This window comes from Amblyomma americanum, chromosome 4, assembly GCF_052857255.1.
Source record: "Amblyomma americanum isolate KBUSLIRL-KWMA chromosome 4, ASM5285725v1, whole genome shotgun sequence".
In the NCBI taxonomy this organism is placed as follows: Eukaryota; Metazoa; Arthropoda; class Arachnida; order Ixodida; family Ixodidae; genus Amblyomma; species Amblyomma americanum.
In genome coordinates this window covers 99,741,561-99,759,169 of record NC_135500.1, presented here as the reverse complement: position 1 = coordinate 99,759,169, position 17,609 = coordinate 99,741,561, and the positions used below count along the sequence as shown (strand labels likewise).

The 17,609-nt window shown below is 54.1% G+C and overlaps 1 protein-coding gene across 2 annotated transcripts in view; it reads left to right on the top strand.

The window, feature by feature from the left end:
- Mob2 (MOB kinase activator 2) overlaps positions 1-17,609 on the top strand; it is a 98,918-nt gene that overhangs the window by 13,391 nt on the left and 67,918 nt on the right. Inside the window, exon 1 of one of the 2 annotated variants that reach the window (XM_077661279.1) lies at positions 10,010-10,675. The exons of the other annotated variant lie outside the window; for it this stretch is intronic. Within the exon in view, the coding sequence (XP_077517405.1) occupies positions 10,620-10,675 (56 nt within the window). The 5' untranslated portion in view covers positions 10,010-10,619. Of the gene's footprint in view, positions 1-10,009; positions 10,676-17,609 lie in introns of those variants that run through there. 2 annotated transcript variants of the gene reach the window in all.

The following is a 17,609-nucleotide window of genomic DNA, read 5'->3' as shown; positions in this document are numbered from 1 at the left end:
GCAACACCCTGTCACGTCTCACGACGCTTAAGCGTCCTCCATTTTTTTTCCTTTATTGCATGGAAATACAGGCCGAACGCGCCTTGTGTTAACTGCAATACACACTCCCGCTGGGCAGTGCAGAGCGTCGTCTTCATCAACTTCCGTCCGCTCCGTCCCGCGGCACTGCCCTCTCATCGTCGTCTTCTACGTAGCACAAATCTGTGCTTTCGCACCGATTCGGATGTAGTAAACATTATCTGTGCCTTCTTAATTATGATACTCTGTCTAGGTTGCTTGCTGTCTCTCTCTGTAGAAGCTTGTTTGCTCACAGCCCAGTGGGCAGATTGTGATGATGTCACTGGGTGACGTGACCTCTCTCGACCAATCGTTAATTCAGCACGGTGGGCGGGTTGTATCTCAGCTAACTTCGTCTCGGACGTTGGCGAGGTTTTGGTGCGTCGAGAACTGTACAACAGTGCTACCGCTTTAAAAAGATACTGCGTTAAGCAGCCCGCTCCACGTATATCCAGTGAGGCGCAGTAACGGTCCCATTCCTCGACGGGCACCTCGAAGGGAGAGGGGAGGGGGGCGTAGTGGAGAGCTGGGGGTCTACGTGCGTTGACGTCACAGCACACAGGCGTATTTTGTATTTGGCCTGCATGGAAATGAGGCCTCGGTGGTGGGGATTCGACCCCGCGTGCTTAGCAACCGAACTGCGTGGCCACTGATCTTATACCCTTTGTGCCTACGAAGCTGTAACCGACAAACTCGCCGATAACGTGTAGCTCATAAGCTGTGGCCCAAATCTGGGCCACAGCAGCGGCTCATATCTTTGAAGTCGTTCCAGTTAGCTCGCACTTTCTGGAGAAGTGGCACAAATTGGAAAAAAAAAATTTGTTATACTGCTGGGCAACGATTTAATTTGAATGCGCTCTTTCCAGCGAAATTTTGTGGGGAACAAGGTATAGGGTACTTGCAATGCTCAAGTGTCAGGTTTTTATGGGAAAAAATGAAAGAAGTATTACTTTTATATCGTGATTAGAGCAGAAAAAATGTGAAAGGAGCCGCTTATCAGTTGTGTGATATTCAGGAAAAGTGGTCAGCTCCTCTTATCCTATGATTCGGGCTTTTCACTTGTCCTGTGCCTGCGGGCGGGTCACTTATGTTTAAAAAAAATGAATCATCTTTCGGAAAGGAGCTTGGACGGGCTATTTGAATTATCGTGTCCAGCATTCTTGGATAAAGGTTATGTATATTGGAATGTTGTAAGGCACTGTTGTGGAAATATTGAAGGTAATGCTCCATTCTTGTGAAGCTTAGCAAAACCTTTCCCTTGAATTTTTTCCATCGCTCGCATCGTGCAGTTAAGAGTGCCATACAGAACCAATGGGGGAACGTTTTTCACAATACTAAGAACGTTAATAGGAGAGAAAAAAAATTCAAGACTGCCGACGGGAGATCAGCGGAAATATTAGACGTTTTTAGCATACCGGAGACGTACACCGGTTTACCGGACCCCACTTGCGCATGCGCAGGGGCCTTGTTGGGGTGAGGGGAACCTCTGCGCGTGCGCAAGAGGGGTCCGGTAAACCGGTGTACGTCTCCGGTATGATAAAAGCGTCTGTTGACTGTTATTGTGAAATATTACAATATATGAAGAAATCACGCTGTAAACTCTTTCCCGTTGAAAAATGCTTTTGTACAGAATTGCTGGGTATGCATACTTCCATATTTCTATTTATAACTATTTATAGTTTTATTTATAACAAATACAGGTTAGACTCACCTACAACACTAATGAAAGCCAACCACTACTGAAGTACGCTGAAAAATTCCCCGTCTATTGTTTATGCATAATATTTTCACCCATAAATTAAATATGCCCCGCCCCGCAATTCTCAAACAATTGTCGCGCCGAACACACCATTCACGAATTCATTTGCTCGAACCCATTTTTGCGAGGACTGACTCTTTAAAGCACAGTTCTTTTCCACGGACTGTTTCCGACTGGAACTCTCGTCCCGGGGCCATTTTTCCAGTCCTCCAATTTCAGTAAAGCTCTCGAGAAGCATTTTCTTGAGTGAATGAGCGTTGTATTTTGTTGTTTTGCTCATTGATTGTAACCTCATGTATCCCTTTGGTATTTCTCATGTTAAATGCCTTCTGAATCTCAGGAAAAATCGGCGCTTTCGGCCCATTTCTCTAGGCAGACTCGTATCCACTTGCCTCTTGCCCGTTTTTTTTGTTCAGATTATTTTTGGCCGGATTTGCGGTCGCATCAAGGTTTTTTTTTTTTCATTTAGTGTCGTATGTTGATGACAGCGTATGCTATAGAAGCATTTGGACAAACAAAGCTGGTCTTCACCTCGAGATGGGAACCTCCGACGACGTGCCTAGCTAGTCTTCGGGGAGAGTGGTACAAACTGGGTGGACGAACCCAGCTCGTCATCAATAGCGAAGGGAGATGAACTACACATTGTGCTCTTCTTCGGCGCTCTACCTCGTCTCCGTCGGTGTCGGCGCGCGTGCATACAGTGTTGAGGGGAACGCCTTGTTCGCGTTCAGCCTTGTTTTCAGGTGTCGAAAACGGATTAGGAACTCGGCAGAGAAACAAGGATGCTTCCCGCGCGTTTAACTACGCCGACTAGCTGTAGTTGGTGTTTCCCGCTTATTTTGCCTGCGCGCAACGGCGCCACGCTTCGTTCCCAGCGTCCCTCACGGTTGCTCGCGCAGTCGGAGCTCGAATTTCCATCGCCGTGCGCGCGCTGGTCGTCGTGGCCTGCTCGTCCCTCGGGCGCATCGTTGTTTGCGCCTCCTGCCGCCGGCAGCTATCAGCAGCGCAAGGTCGCCCGGGAGCCAACTCGCTGGCGTATTTGCTTTAGAAGGGGAGGGGGCAGGTCGTCGTCCCACGCGGACGCGGCCCGCTTCCTTCTGCGGGTCGCCAAGGTCCCGCGTTGGCGGCGCTCCGATTGATGTGTCGCCTCTGCTGGTGGACCCTCCTCTCGCCGCTGTGCGCCCCGTGTATCTCCGCAGCGATCGGCCGCGTCGCGCCCCCGCAGAGCGCGCTTTCATTTGCGCCCGTATGCCTCCTCCGCCTCTGGTTTAGTGCGCTTTCGCTGGCACCGGACATGCAGTCGCGTTTCCTTTGATGCTTTGAGCAGTGCTTCGATCGAAATAAATGGCGCAAGAGGAACACTGCCGTCCGGGTGGATATAGCATTTTAGGGCTTTGCGGCGGCTTTTTTTTTAACCACTGCGTATCGCTTCCCCCTCCCCCTGCCCTCCTTTTTTTTCTGCGAAAAAAAAGATCTCATGGTTGCCATCGGCTGGAAATAACGTCATGAATATCTATGTCACGTCACCCACTGATTCCATTGAATTCCGATGGACCGTTTCGCTTGTTGCGAGTAGAGCGAACAAATTCGGAACCTCCACACCCGGGTTCGAACCCGACCGCGGCGGCAGCGTTTCGATGGAGGGGAAACGCACAGGCGCCCGTGTGCTGTGCGATGTCAGTGCACGTTAAAGATCCCCAGGTGGTCGAAATTATCCCGGAACCCTCCACTATGGCACCTCTTCCTTCCTTTCTTTTTTCACTCCCTCCCATGTCCCTTCCCTTACGGCGCGGTTCAGGTGTCCAACGATATATGAGACAGATACTGCGCCATTTCCTTTCTCCAAAAACCAATTCTCACTGATATCGCTCTGCGATTTTCGCTGAGTGCTTTCGCTTGCACAGCGCGAGCCCCGCAAATTCGGTCCGAGCGACAAGCAGGCTCGGTGCGCACTCCTCGCGTTTGGCGATCCACTGCTGCCGCCGGCAAATGCCACCTTAGCCGCTCGGGACATGAATTGTCACGGCGCTCCCCACTGGTCAGGCGCGGGGCGATAATCACGCCGGACAGAAATTGGAATTCCTTTTTTTGGAAGTTGAATCCCTGCCGCACAGAAATTTCAGCACGTAAAGTGAACGTTACACGTCCCCGTGAGCCGCTTGCAGAGCATGACCGCCTAAACAGGTGACGCCGCTGATCCACGTGTCACATTACGCGAGGGCCGCTCCGACCTCTTCCAGTTGGTGTGGTGACGAAGACGCGTGCGCCTCTGCTCAGAGAGTGTCGGTGCCCCGTGCAAGCGAATCCTATTTCGCCGTCTTCGCCTTGCGTCTAGTTGTTTGTGCCCCCCCCCCCCCATGTTGCTCGCGTTTCTCCGGCTTCGATGCTGCCTCGTCCACGTGAGAGTGCGACGCGAGATGCAACCGGATCGGCGGCGGGACGGTGCGAGAGGAGCACGTGACTACCCCTCCCTACGGTTCTGTGATTGCACCCGCACGAGCAATTCAGCGAAAAGCTCTGGAGGATGACGTCTTCGACACCTTCCCGTTTTCGTTTTGTTTTATAAACTGTGGTTAAGGCATTCTATAAACTAGCTAAAACATTCGGCGAGAGCCGTCGTGTCCATCTCCACGACGACGTCTCTCCAATTTCTCCCTCGTTTCTTCTTTATCTTTTTCTCTGTTGGCCGCTTAGATCGGTTCCAGAGACTACAACAGGCTTCATTCACGCGAGAGGTCAGTGTGGGCTCCCAATAACGGCTTTCGCCGTGATATATGCCTGCTGTGGCATCGGGTCACGCTGACTGTTTCGCCTTTCGTAATTTGTTAAGTCGGCTTCCTCGCATCGCGATGTGTCTTAATAATGGCTTCATTGGCTTTCAGTGAGAGACAAAGGGAGGAGTGCCGAATGCTTCACATATGTGGTGCACATACGTGCGTGTGTTCCGGTCACGTAAACCAGGTTGACACGTTCGTCTTATTAAAACGCGTATATGCAGGGTGTTTCACCCATGACTTTACACAGTTTTTAAAAATAGGCTCTTTGAGTTCCTAGAGCGCTTTTTTCGGCATAGCATTGTCAGCGGTGGGGTAATCAGAATGCAGCTAAGCCGTGCTGACAGGCTGGTTCAGTAATATTGAATAGTTAACTATTACTCTCGGGCTCCCTAATTATTGAGAGCCGTGTAACCCACCATAACTAATACCCATATCGATTGTTAGAATTTTGAAAACGCGGTTACCATCGACGCTGTGCCCGATGGCCGATGTAGACAAAATTAGACAAATTTGTCTACATCGCGCCAAAATACATGCGGTTTCTAGAAGCTCGCAGGCAAAGCAACCTCTCCAGTGCACGTAACTCGTCGAAATAGCCAAAATTCATTGGGCCACAGCGCCAAAGACAATCGCGTTTTGGAAATTCTAAAAACTAATATGGATATTACTCACGAGTGGCTAGAAATCTCCAATTGCAACTAGGCGTCTAACTCTACTAGGTAAAAAGTTAATCATTAAAAATTCGTTAAGCAACTTACTATTTAAGACGATTCACCAGTTTTCTGATGTCCGCCAACACCGGTAATACTATGCCGCAAAAGCTATATAATTTTTTTATCCCAAAAGCCTATTTTTGAAAATGTCTGCTCAAACACCCGGCGTGCGTGCGCGTGTCTATGTGTAAATATATATAGTAAATAGGAGCGAGGAATATTGGAACGAAGGAGCGGACAGGTCTTGTCTCCCTGTGGACGTTGCAGCAGCAGTTATATTTTTTCCTCGTTGGCGGGGCGTGGGCTGGTTTTGGGAGCGCGGTTAATGACCCATTCGCTTTCCTCCTCCGTTGATTCGAGCTTGATTACGGCCCTGCGTGTGTATATGTGCGTGGGGGGAGTGGGGGACACGTCGTCTTGGGTGCCCTGTTCTCTTCGCCCACGGGGCTGCTCTGTGGGACGAATATTTGGCGGCCCACCCGGCTCTCCCTTTTTAGACATATTCCTTTAGACGCTCTATGGATTGTCTATTGAAATTTTGTAAGAGTGTGCCTTGGGCCGCCGCGCAAACTCCATGAAAAAAAAAAAAAACGTGCGTAAAAGCAGCGGCAAAAGCGCGCTGCTCACGCACCCTCTAATTCAATAGAAATAGAAAGCTCCCTTCCGTCTGCAATTATTAATATATAGTCGGATGCAACTCAAATATTCGCGTCAGGTGCCCCTCAAAGGAAGCCCTCCAGCCAATGGCGTCGATCGATTTTCATGACGGTGCAGCTAATACGATTAAGCCGTGGTCGTTCCCCATTCGTCCGCCACCCCATGCGATTTCGCAATAGCAGGCTCATGAGAACCAGCCGACGCCATTGACTGGAAGGTGGGGTCCTTTGACGGGGATAAGCCGGTTCCTTCTTGAGTTGTATCCGGCCGTACGAAGAGACCTGTGTCTGCCGAAGTCCAGATTCATTTGCCAGCAACAGTCGAACAGGTCAACACGAAAGCTGTGATCGCGTGAATGTGGCGCGTTTACAGTTTTGCTTTTCGGAGAATCCCCCTCCCCTCTCTCGCGGGTCTTAAGCTGCATTCACTGTCGGCTTCTTCTCTTCTCCGCCGTTCGGAGGCTTGAATGTGGATTCCGAGATACCGCAGACACAGCGGGGCTGCGGCTGAGAGTAAGGTGGGAAATTTACTACACGGACACTGCGCCCGTGGCTGGCGCATGGCTGGGCTGTAGCTCCAGTTGAAGGGGGAGGCCTGTGTCCTGCGTTGGACGTACTGTTGGGCTGACGCTGATCGACTTCCACCTCTGAATTGCGCCTAACAGTGCAGCTGCTCGCCTCTTGCGTGTTGGGCGCTTCGCAGCGGCGGCACGGACGTGCGTCGCCGGTCTCTTCCGCGTTGACACCCGCGGGGCCCGGACGCACTCGACTGCGGCCCACGCATGTTGCACTAGCGGGCAGATAGCCGCGTTGACTCTTTTTTCGCGTGCTAGCCTCTTCACGCAGCGCGATAAGGCGCGAGAGCGCGCGCATCTGTCGCCCCCTCCCCCCCTTCCCCCAAGTGTCCAGCACACTTGCAGGGGCGGAGAAGGGGGGGGGGGGGGCGCTGCAAGTGTGCGTGGACCCTGTTGGTTGCAACTCTTTTGGAGGTTGAAGCCTTCTTTCCCCCTCCTGTTTTGCTGTCCGACTCATTCGGGGCCGCGCCCTCCGGGTCCCGGGCTTGGGCGATTCTCTGCTGGGCCCACCTGGGCGCTTGGGTTCGCCTGGCTTCCTGCTCCTTGCCCTCATCCTTTTATCGGCAGCTGGCTGGCGCCATTTCTTTGCCCACCGTTGCCCCTCGGTGGTTTCCGACTCGGAACACTCCTCCTCGAGTGGCTACTTGTTTCCTCTGGGCGCGTCTGTAAAGATGAAAGGGGGGGTGGGGGGGTACCTTGTTCTGATTCTAACGCGCAGCCGTCGCCGGTTGCCGGCCACTCGTGCTTCGGGCGTAGCAGGAGTGCTTGGTACACTCGAGGATCGGATAGCCTGTCGCGGTTCTCCATGTGACAACACACGCGGATGACGACATTTGGCGAGGCACTCTTTTTTTTTTTGCTTCTATATTCTCTGCCCGGGCCGCGCAGGTTCTTTCCCTAGCTGTCCTCCCGCGCAACATCTGGGCCATCCTTCGAGAAAATGAGGGGCGCCAGCGCGGCGGAGTGCGCGTGATGTAACGGGAAAGCCGCTTTGGTGTGCTGTCCTGTCTCCAGTGAACAATAATAATTGTTTTTTTTTGGGGGGGAAAGGAAATGGCGCAGTATCTGTCTCATATATCATTGGACAAATGTCTGTCTCCAGTGCAGTATTATTTTCTTATCCCTCTCTAGCTGATGGCGTGTCGACGCTGAAAGCTCCTGTTGGCGTAATCAAGATTAACGAACATGCCCTGTATGCCGTGGCAGTAAGGCTTGTCGGAAAATTCCGCGATATCAATATAATGTAGGCGAATTCAGTCGTGGGTGATAAAGAAGTACATCCGAGGAAGCAGACACCACGTGGAGTCGGAGCAATGAATTTCGGGAAAGTCCCCAACAGTGGAGTAAATTTGAAATGTGGGGCGCAATTACTCATTAGCAGAGCACCCAAGTGCAGCCCTACGGCCACAGCTTTCCTTTGTACGTCTTTTTATGGTTTCTGTATAGTCACGCATACGTCTGAGCTCAGGACGGTGCTGATGAGTAATTACTCCGTTAACCGTATACGGCGTCACTCGCGTGTATGTGCGAGTGAAGCAGCACCAAGCTGCGCATCCAAACTGGAGAAGTGGTGAGTTGCTCGTGAAGGAATACAGCAACCGTCATTGTTTGCGAGGTGTTGCCGCCATGCATAACAGACACTACTTCGTGCCATGCAGACATGCGCCGTATCTTTCACGTCCGTCCTCTGCCTGCAGTTTTCTTTTTCAGTGCGAAAGCACGATTGACCTCATCAGCTGGAAAATGCCGTCGAAGCCTCTGAAGTTGGTCTCGTGGTGCGGGAAATGGCGGGAAATAAAGGAGACTTTGAATCAGAGTCGCTTTGGCCAACCTGGATAAATGAAATAAATATCGTCGTGACTGGGATTCGAACCTGCGGCGGCGCTAACAGATCACCTTCGCTGGCCGCTGCACGAGAGCAGAACCCCAGGTGGTCGAAATTTCCGGAGCCCTTCACTACGGCGTCTCTCATAGCCTGAGTTGCGTAGGGACGTTAAACCCCCATAGACCAACGAACTGTGCAAACGCCGCAGCCGGTCACGCCTCGTGTTAAACTGCAGCACGCTCTCGCCCTGTGCATTGCATGTCGTCGTCTTCATCGGCTACCATCTGTGTGCAGAGTCACGAAAGGAAAGGAAACGCGCCTTCAATCGCGCTTTCAGGTACGTGGCGTTGGTGTCGGCCTGCAAAAACATGCCTTCGCACAATATTTCGTGGGTAGCAATGATAAACCATCAGCAGTGGCTTTTTTTTTTTTTTGGGGGGGGGGGGGGGGTTAATACAACCCGCTCTCGCTGTCTTCTCTGTGAATGGTTGTGCAACTATAAGAGGTTGATTCGTGAAAGCTCTCCTTTATTCAGCCCTGTTTGCCCTCTTCGTTAGCGACGGTGGTTGCGAGCGGCTAGCTTGTAAAGGGAAAGAAATTGGTGGTTTGACTCGTTTGATTCTGTTTGCCTTGGTTGAAAGAAAAAAAAAAGACCTGTGACCGCCCCTTCTATTTCGATCGCAGTCGTCAGTATTCAAAGAAAAAGCTTTTAGTGGACTTCGCAGTGTTGGTGCAGAACTGGGACAGTAAAATATTTAAGCGCACTCTCCTACACGCATCGTCCCTATAGCACGGGCGGCGGTCTGTGTGCAGCTTGCGAGACCTTGACATTTTTCGGCCTGCGTTCTGTCGCATTCGAGGAACGATTTAGAAGTTCACTGTGGTGATTGTGCGGGATAATTGGTGTTCCATGAAGAAGTGGCGCAGACGTGTATGTTTTTCTTTCGTTTACCATTTTTCTCACTGTGCCTTTCGAACAGTACACTTTTTAATGCCACGCATGCACTGCACAGCCACTGAATATCTACCCCCGCAGCTTTTGCGTTGTCTGCTCTTATTCCGGAGCCCTCCACTACGGCACCTCATTCTTCCTTTCTTCTTTCACTCCCTCCTTATCCCTTCCCTTACGGCGCGGTTCAGGGGTCCAACGATATATGAGACAGATACTGCGCCATTTCCTTTACCCAAAAACCAATTATTATTATTATTATCATTATTATTATTATTCTTGCACAGGCCTCCAGCTTCACCTCGCGACATTCTAGCCGCGCATCGAGCCTGAGGCGCTGTTTTTCCTGCATTGCGATAGGGCATGCAGTGAAGCGCCCCTTCTCATTGCGCAACGTCGGGGGAAAAATAATACTAAGGATAATAAAGCTGTAGTTTCGTATAATAAAGTTTCCGATCATCTTGGTGACGGAGTGTTGGTCCTTCTGCAATTTCGACATTTTCATGCAGCGTTAGGTTCGAGTACCTTCTGTTTACTGAAGTCAAAAAACTCGTGGTCTTCCTCCTAATATGAAGGCGTGGCACCATTTAATGAAGTCTTAACACGAGGTTAAGAGAAGATCACTGCGTTTAAACTTTGGCGCGTTAATTTTTCGTTCACGCATGCGGACGGGAACGCGGCAGCGACTCTCCATCATTGCGTCGCCGGTCTCGGAGGCCGCGGAGCGGCCCTTGTAGTTCGCCTTCCCGCCGCGCGAGGGCCGCCGCCGGCCTGCGCTCGCCGTCGTCTGCTCGCCCGCGGCGCATCACCTGAGCGAGGGTGACGTCAGAATTGTTCGTCTGCTGCCGCTGTGGCGGTCGTCGTCTGCTCCAGGGCGCAGCGGTGCTAGTAGTCCCGTAGCAGCCGTGTGCTGCGCGTTGTCCCCCTCCGTTCCCGGTGGATTTGTCGCCCCCTCCTGCGATTAATGCGCGCACAGTCGGCGCCGTGTGTGTGAATGTGCCCGTCCGCTCTCGGCGTTGTCGGTTGTGGTGACCGCGTCGTCGACATGCCGCCGCACCTGCTGGGCGCGCGGGGCAGATAGGTGTCGGCGCACCGCTGCCCTCGCGACCGCATGATGCTGCCGGTGGTGCGCGCCGGCCCCCTCCGATCCCCCTCCGCCGTCAAGTGCCTCGCGCTGCTGCCTCGACTACGCTGGCGGTCGGCGCGTCGTGCCCCAACCGCGACTGCTGCTACCTCGACCGCGGCTACGTAGACAGCGCCGCGGGACGGCATGTAGGCGCCAAGACGCAGCGGATTTTTCGTCGCCTCATGTGCGCGGTGGCCCGGGCCAAGTACCGCGGGATGTTCATGCTCAACTTTGTCTGGTGAGTAACTGCTGACGTCTCCTTTTTATTTAGTTCTCTCTCTCTCTCCCTGTGACTCTGCGCGCCGGTGTGTGGCACCTGTGCGTTGCGCGTGGCCGACTCGCGCGAGTGTGAATGCCCTGCTCTTTCAATGCCCTCCGCGTCAGCTGCAGCTTACGCGCGCGTGTCGCGGCTTCTGCGAAGCGCCGTTGCAGTGGCGGTCGTCTTCCAGTCGCCTTCGTCAGCTTGCGGTCCCAGATGCCGCCTCTTGCGCCGCCGCGCTGCCGATAGTAACACGGCAGCGCAGCTTTCGCGTTTCGCGAGGCAAGTGCCTAACTCCTCGCTGCAACTGAGCAGTCAAGGATGCAGCTAGGGGATGAGGGTTCCGTTATGGCATAAGAATGTGGAAGCCAGGAGACACTGAAACCGATGGAAACAGAAGGGAAGATTGTTTTTTTTTTTTGTCGTGTTGGTCAATGGCAAATTCATATTATATTTATAGCTGAAAGATAATTGATTACAATGTAGAAGGAAAAACAGTCACGAGTCGGCTGTGGGATCCTAAGCCACGACATCCGAATATCGAGTACGGTGCTGTACCATGCAACATGGCTTCGGCGGCGCCTGTCCAGCCTTCTACTTTTTCGGGTATTTATGTTGCGTGCAACCTAACCTTGAGAGTGTTCACCATCGCCACCCTCGTCCATAGCGGCGGATACGTCCTGTATGAGCTCAACAACGATAGTTAGCCGCGTCTGCTGCCGAATCTGCTTGCCTGCTCTCAAATCGCGTCGAGGTTTCACGTCAGTTTCTGCATCGGAGGGAAGCCGGTCAACCTGCGCAGTTTGTTCTTGACCGGCGTTTTAACCAACACACTTTCAGTAGGCGTGTAGTACGTCTCGGTGCTCGAGGGCGTCACTAGAAAGTTAAGCATCAGACGGACGAAGCGTTGCCGCCGCGAGCTTGGTTGACCGTCTGTTATGTGCAGCGCTTTAAACGCCATCCCTCTTGACGTCCATCGAGCCCCGTCCGTCCATGGCCGCGTTGCGCTTCGCTTCGGATCGGCCCGTTTTCACCGCACGATTTTGGCCTCTCCCTCCTGCGGCGTCATCGTCGGCCGGTGTAAACACGCTTCGTCCTCGGCCAGCGGTGGTGCCTTCATCAAGGACGGGCCACACATCATCGAACGGTCTGCAGCCAGTGGGCCAACTGGAGCATCGACGGCGTCGTTGCTAGGAGACCTGACCCCGTTCATCCTCGCAGTAGTGTCTGTTTTGCACCGTCGTCCGTTTTAGTCGCCCGAAAAGCCGCCGTAATGCGAGCGCCAAGTGTGCTGCAGCCAGCTGCGAGGCGAGTTTTGCTTGCCGCGTGTCGTGACGCCGACGCGAGGGCCAGACTTGTGTAACTCGGGGAGGCCGAGACGCTTCCAGAAACTGAAAGGTTGGGGGGGGGGGGGGGGGGGGGGGCGGGGCGGCTTTTTCTCATGCGCAACAGTTCTGGAAAAAAAAACATTTTTAAACGGGAAACAGTTGGAGAACGCAATTTTTTATCATGAAAGATTTAACTATAGCAATCAATGTATCTGCAGATCACCCGATGACAGCTCTTGCATTTTTTTTTCTATTCACGTTATTGCTATCGTCAAACTGTTCCCCATTAGTTTCCTATGGCAGACTTAACAGTTCGATGCGATCGATGGACACAGTTTAAAAGAAAGATTGTGCTATGTATCAGAATAACGGACCATTACCTTAAATATTTCCGTAACAGTGTCTTACAATTTTCCAAATTTTTCACCGAGAAAGTTGGACGCGATTCCGATTCATTGCTTGAGTGAGAATTGCAAGATGCAGGCCGGTTGATTGGTTGACGAGCTTGGGTGGAAAACAACGCAAAAAAAAAAAACACACGCAAAGGCAGAGGTAGACAACACACGACGAGCGCTGCTTATGCGGTTTCATTAACATAAAGGTGCAGCAGCTGGTTGCGACTGGCTCATTTAACGGCAGCGAATTTCAGGCCTACGGCACTGCCTTTCTGTTCAATTAGCGCAGCACGCTTTATTGTGCGGGTTCAAATTTATCTCCTCTTCAGAGCGAATGGATGCCTGGCCGCATACAGACCTGCTCTCCCGCAAGTGTCGTGTCGTCGCGGTGACTTTCTCGTCGACATTTGTGCAAGACGCTGTGCGGGGAGCCTCTCACTGCACATTTGCTTTGCGGAGTGCGTGCGTTATGGTGTGTTTCCGAGAAAACAAAACGAAAGTGTGTGCCTGCAGCTCGCATCCGATGGCCTCATCGCCCGAGAATTCGTGGTGTCAGCGACAGTAGCGGGAAGGAAGCGAGCCGCGGCGAAAATGGACGCCTTCTCGTTTAGGCTTTGCGGGTGCGCACGCATTTATATGCACCGCGGGTAGTAGATACGTACGCGTGGTGACTCATTGGCGCGCGGTGCACCTCGCCACCATCGCGCGCGTCTTCCTATTCGGTATGCCGCCTTGCACATGGCGAATCAATGCGCCGAGCCTCGGCGCGTCATGTCTGAAGAAACTGCGCGCAAACAAGTCTGAAAAATACCTGGCTCCTGTGCGATATCATCTAAAACGCCTTTCGTCGTCCTACTTTCTCGGAAAGGCAAAAAGTTTCGCCGACCGAGTAAGGGCGGATCGGCGAGCGACTAACAGCTTGCAGTGACTAAATGCCGTCGGCGATTTAACGAAGCGAGTACTTCGACTGGCGGCGAAACACCTTTTAACTATCACGCCTGACGTTGCACCGACTGTGCATCGTGAAGTGTGTGTGCAGCATTCGCGAGGCGAGCATTTGTACGGGTGCATATGAACTGACAGCTGGCGAGTATCGCGGTTGGTCGTGCTTCTCGCTCGCCACTACATGTCCAGACGTCTGTCAGCAGTTATATACGTGGGCTATATATTCGAACTGCTCCCGAAGATTGGCCCCTAATTTGGCTGTTGTTGTGACAGCGCGGTTTCGAGTTCGTCGCCCGCGCATCGAGAAAAAACCTGACCTTACGCGCAACTCGAGTCTAGCAACAACAGGTTTCTCCTCTCGTCGCCGACGTTATTTGGGGCAAGGTTCATAACGTTTTACACCTGTCAGTGTGCCCTCCGATATATAATGTACAGGCGACGTACGATTAACTTCTTCCCTCGTTTAAAGTTGGAGCCCATTGAGAACCGTGCTTCGGGGCACGCCCATCGTAGTGCCGTGCGAGACAGGGGGAGGGTGGGTATTTGCATTTCGGGAAGGGAGCCTGAGTCTCTGAACCGCCATCATCAATCACAAACGAAACGGAGTTTATTAATCTAGCGCAGGGCGGTGCGCGGTTAAAGGGGGTACGGGTTGAGTGCAGTGTTGTTTTCTGACTACGCAGTGACCCTTCGCTCTATTTTGTCTCACTCTCTCACCGCGGGGGGGGGGGGGGGGGGGGGGGGGTGCATTGTGTTCGCACTCGTTGGCGTGTTTTTTCTTCTTTTTCATGTCGAGCGCGCGACTGGTGGGTGGTCTCCCATTTTTCAGCCTAATTCTCTCGTCTCCGTCGAAGAACGTGTTGCGGCTGAAAGGGAATGAAGCGCTCCCGCTTCTTCAACTTTTCTTCTTTCGAACTGCTCGCGAAGATTGGCCCCTAATTTGGCGGCGCTGTGTGTTGGCACACTTTCTTCGGGCAGGCCCGAGGCGTGATCGACTCGAACCGCACGCCGCGATGCAGTCATTGTTCGACACGCACGTGCATCGGTGATCGGCGCCGCGCAACCCTCCAGAGGCAGGGGGCGCCAATCAGCGTTGCTTCTTCTCAGCTTCTCGTTTTCTCTTTGCGGCGTTGTTTCAAGAGTGTGTACACGTGGACGAACGGGTGTCGTTTTGGAAGGGCTCCGTGGCGGCAGCTGGTGCGGGTATACGGCGTTCGTTTGTTTTTCTGCTCGTTCTTGGACGGCCTAGACTGGAGAGACGGGAGGCGTTCGTGCTGCTGCTGTGGCACGGCCCACTTCGGAATCGATTAACCGAGACGAGACGAACATCGATCCCGCCGCATTCGTCTCTCTCTCCCTCTACGACGGCTACGAGGCCTGCTTTTGCTCACGGGCCCTGTGGGATTATAGTTGTGTTTCGTACTTATCACTTTCCTTTTTGTATTCGCAGCAGGGGGAGGCGCACGTAGTAGTAGTGCTAGGTCGGACAAGACGTCTGGCCTGCTCCTCGTCGACGTGGGTCGAACCGAATATTGATTCATCTCCACGAGGAATTGGAAGACACGAAGGCGAGCGAGTTTTGTGTGGGTGGTTGGCTTTTACGCAGCGGGAGCTCATCTAGTGGGCACTGCGTCGTGACCTTGCGGTCGAGAACAGCGCGCCCGGCGCTCTGTCATGTGGAGTGATCTCGGTCCAGTGAGCGCAGGCGCTCTTCCTTGGCCGGGCCATCTCCCTCTGAGCGTCGCTGCAGTGGGAGTGGCGTCCGTACAATCACCGCCACTGCGGCTGGTAGCGGAACGTGGGGTTTTCTGTGCATGGGTCGGATTGGAGGCATCCTGCATGCAGTCAGAGGAGAAGCTTTCTGTGAAAGCGGACAACACTGAGCCATCATGCAAGGGCCGTTAATATGTATATTCCTTAGTGGACTGCACAGTGTGTTTCCCTTAGTTTCCCGAACCAGGAGTGTGCATGACAGTCACCCCTGCCGCTGCCTGTTTTGAAACGGCCCGTTTCCCCCTTCGTGTAGCCTTCGCTGCTTTTGCTGCGCTCCGGAAGTTGCCGCTCAGTACATTGCTGGCCGGTGGCGTCATTGCCAGTGTCCATTGTTCGGCTGCGTAGTCTTGACTCGTTTCTGTTTCACGAAGAGAAAGCTGCGCCCGCAGGTTCCGGCAGCTTGTTCACGCCGGAGTCCTGTGCCGCGAACAAGCTTCGGTCAGCAGCTTTTTTTTATTTTATATTCCCGAGACTGCGTCACGTTCCGGCTCCCCGGCGTGCTCATTATCTGCTCCTGGCGACAAAGCGTTACACCTCGTTAGTACTTAGTTGGGAGATGTAACAAACCGCCTGCATAACCGAATGCCGTTGCTGGGAGCCTGCGGGCACTGCGCGGCTGCCAAGCTGCCACTATACGGGCCACCCTGCGGCGGCCGAGTTGACCTCGCGCCGTTCTCGCTGATGCAACCGCGCGGGCGCCTCTCCCCAGCTGGTGGCCGCTGTGGCGTCGGGAGACGACGCGCGCCTGGCGCGTGCCTCTGCCGCAGTCTGAGCTGTCTCTGCGAGGCGACCCTCGGGGTCAGGGCGTGGACGCTCCTTGTGCACGCATGGCATGTGCCGGCGACCCAGCTGCGCAGCCGAGTGCGCAGCCGTCCCAGATGTGGCCACGCGGAGGCCCCCGTGTGTGTCGCGTGGCTCTTGCAGGGCGTGGTGGCATGCCGCCGTGAAGGGGTTCGGCCGCGAATCGATTGCCAATCCAGCTGACACAGATGCACGATGACCCGGTGTCCGCACGGGTGGACAGCGGCAGGCTGTGCGCGTTGTTCTCCCGGCATGTCGACATACACGCCCCCTGCGGCAGGAGCATTGCGCTGGAGAGTGTTGCTCCATGGCAGTTAGGGAGCGCGAAGGGTCTGAGCGCCCTGCCCCCGCGTAAGGTCGCTGAATGTTGCTTTGTGGTTGCGGGCAATGCCGAGTGAAGTCTCGCTGCCTGCGCCTTATTTGACCCCGCTCCTTCCATTTCCCGGTTGGCCTGGCGCTGCTCTGTCCACTTCCTGGGAACAGTGTGATGAACTAGGTTTCATCAGGTGCCGCCGATTCTTTGCCCTTCCCCCTGTCGGCGCGCTGCCGCGAGCGGGTGTCTTCTAGATCGACGAGGGGCGATTTCTGGAGCGCTCTCCGCTGTTTGCCTCTCTGTGGCAGGCAACAGTGTATATCGTGCAGAGGCGCGCCAGCCGTGTGCTGTGCTAGTCGCCGCTCGGCGGTACCCGGCGTGCAGTTCATAGCGCAGTTCCGGTATAGAAGCTGACCACATAGGTGAACGGGCCGCTCGAGCTATCCGTATCGCGCGAACTCCCCGCCTGTCGGGGGCGGCTCGTTGAGCTCTTTCGCATCCTAACGGGATCCGGCGCGGACGTTGGACGTGGCCGCTCTCGTGTACGCGCACGGGGTGTGATCTATGAGGTGGGCTTAGCGGCACCGAGCGAATGTGGCGCGCGAGCCTCACCTTCTTATCTCGCCTTCGGCGGGAAGCGGCTTGACTCCGCCAAATAAAAGAGGGGAGGGGGGGAAAGATTTCCAGGAGGTGTTGGCCTGGTGCGCGCGCTCATTGCCCGCAGAGGTCGTGCCGGTCCACTTGCGCAAGCGGCCCGTGGCGCGCAGCTTTGCTTCCTCGCCTCCGATTGTGCCCCCCCCCCCCCCCTTCTTTTCCCTCCTTTTTTTATTTTTTTCCGGTGCTCACTTCTCGAGAGGCTTTGTTTGTAGACTGTCGCGCGGTGCCGGCCGTGTGATGTGTTCTCAGCTCGCGCCCCTGATACGGCGTATTGTTTTACGGCCTTTTACTGTCGGCTAGGTGCGCGCTCCTTCCGGTGAGGTGTGTTTGGAGGGAGGGGGATGGATGGATGACTATGCAGTGCATCCAACTGCGCCGTCGCTGACCGGGTTCGAGGTGGCGGCGCGGCTCTTTACAGCTCGCCAAAGAGGTTCCGCGGCTGGCTGCGCGGCCAGGGCTCTTATCGAGACGGGGATGCGAAAGGTCTTCTGGTGGTTGCCGCCTCCGTAACTGCTCCTTGGCACTTCTGTCTGTTTCCCGGCTTGTAACTCCTGCAAAGCGTAGACAACCAAAAGAAGGACGCGTCCTCGACGTGCAAACTTCGACGGGAGAGCGCCACAAAGCCCACGTGCCCGCAATTCTGAATGAACTCCTTCCTCTGCGTGACGGAGCGTGCGCGCCAGGCTAGGCGAAATGGCGAA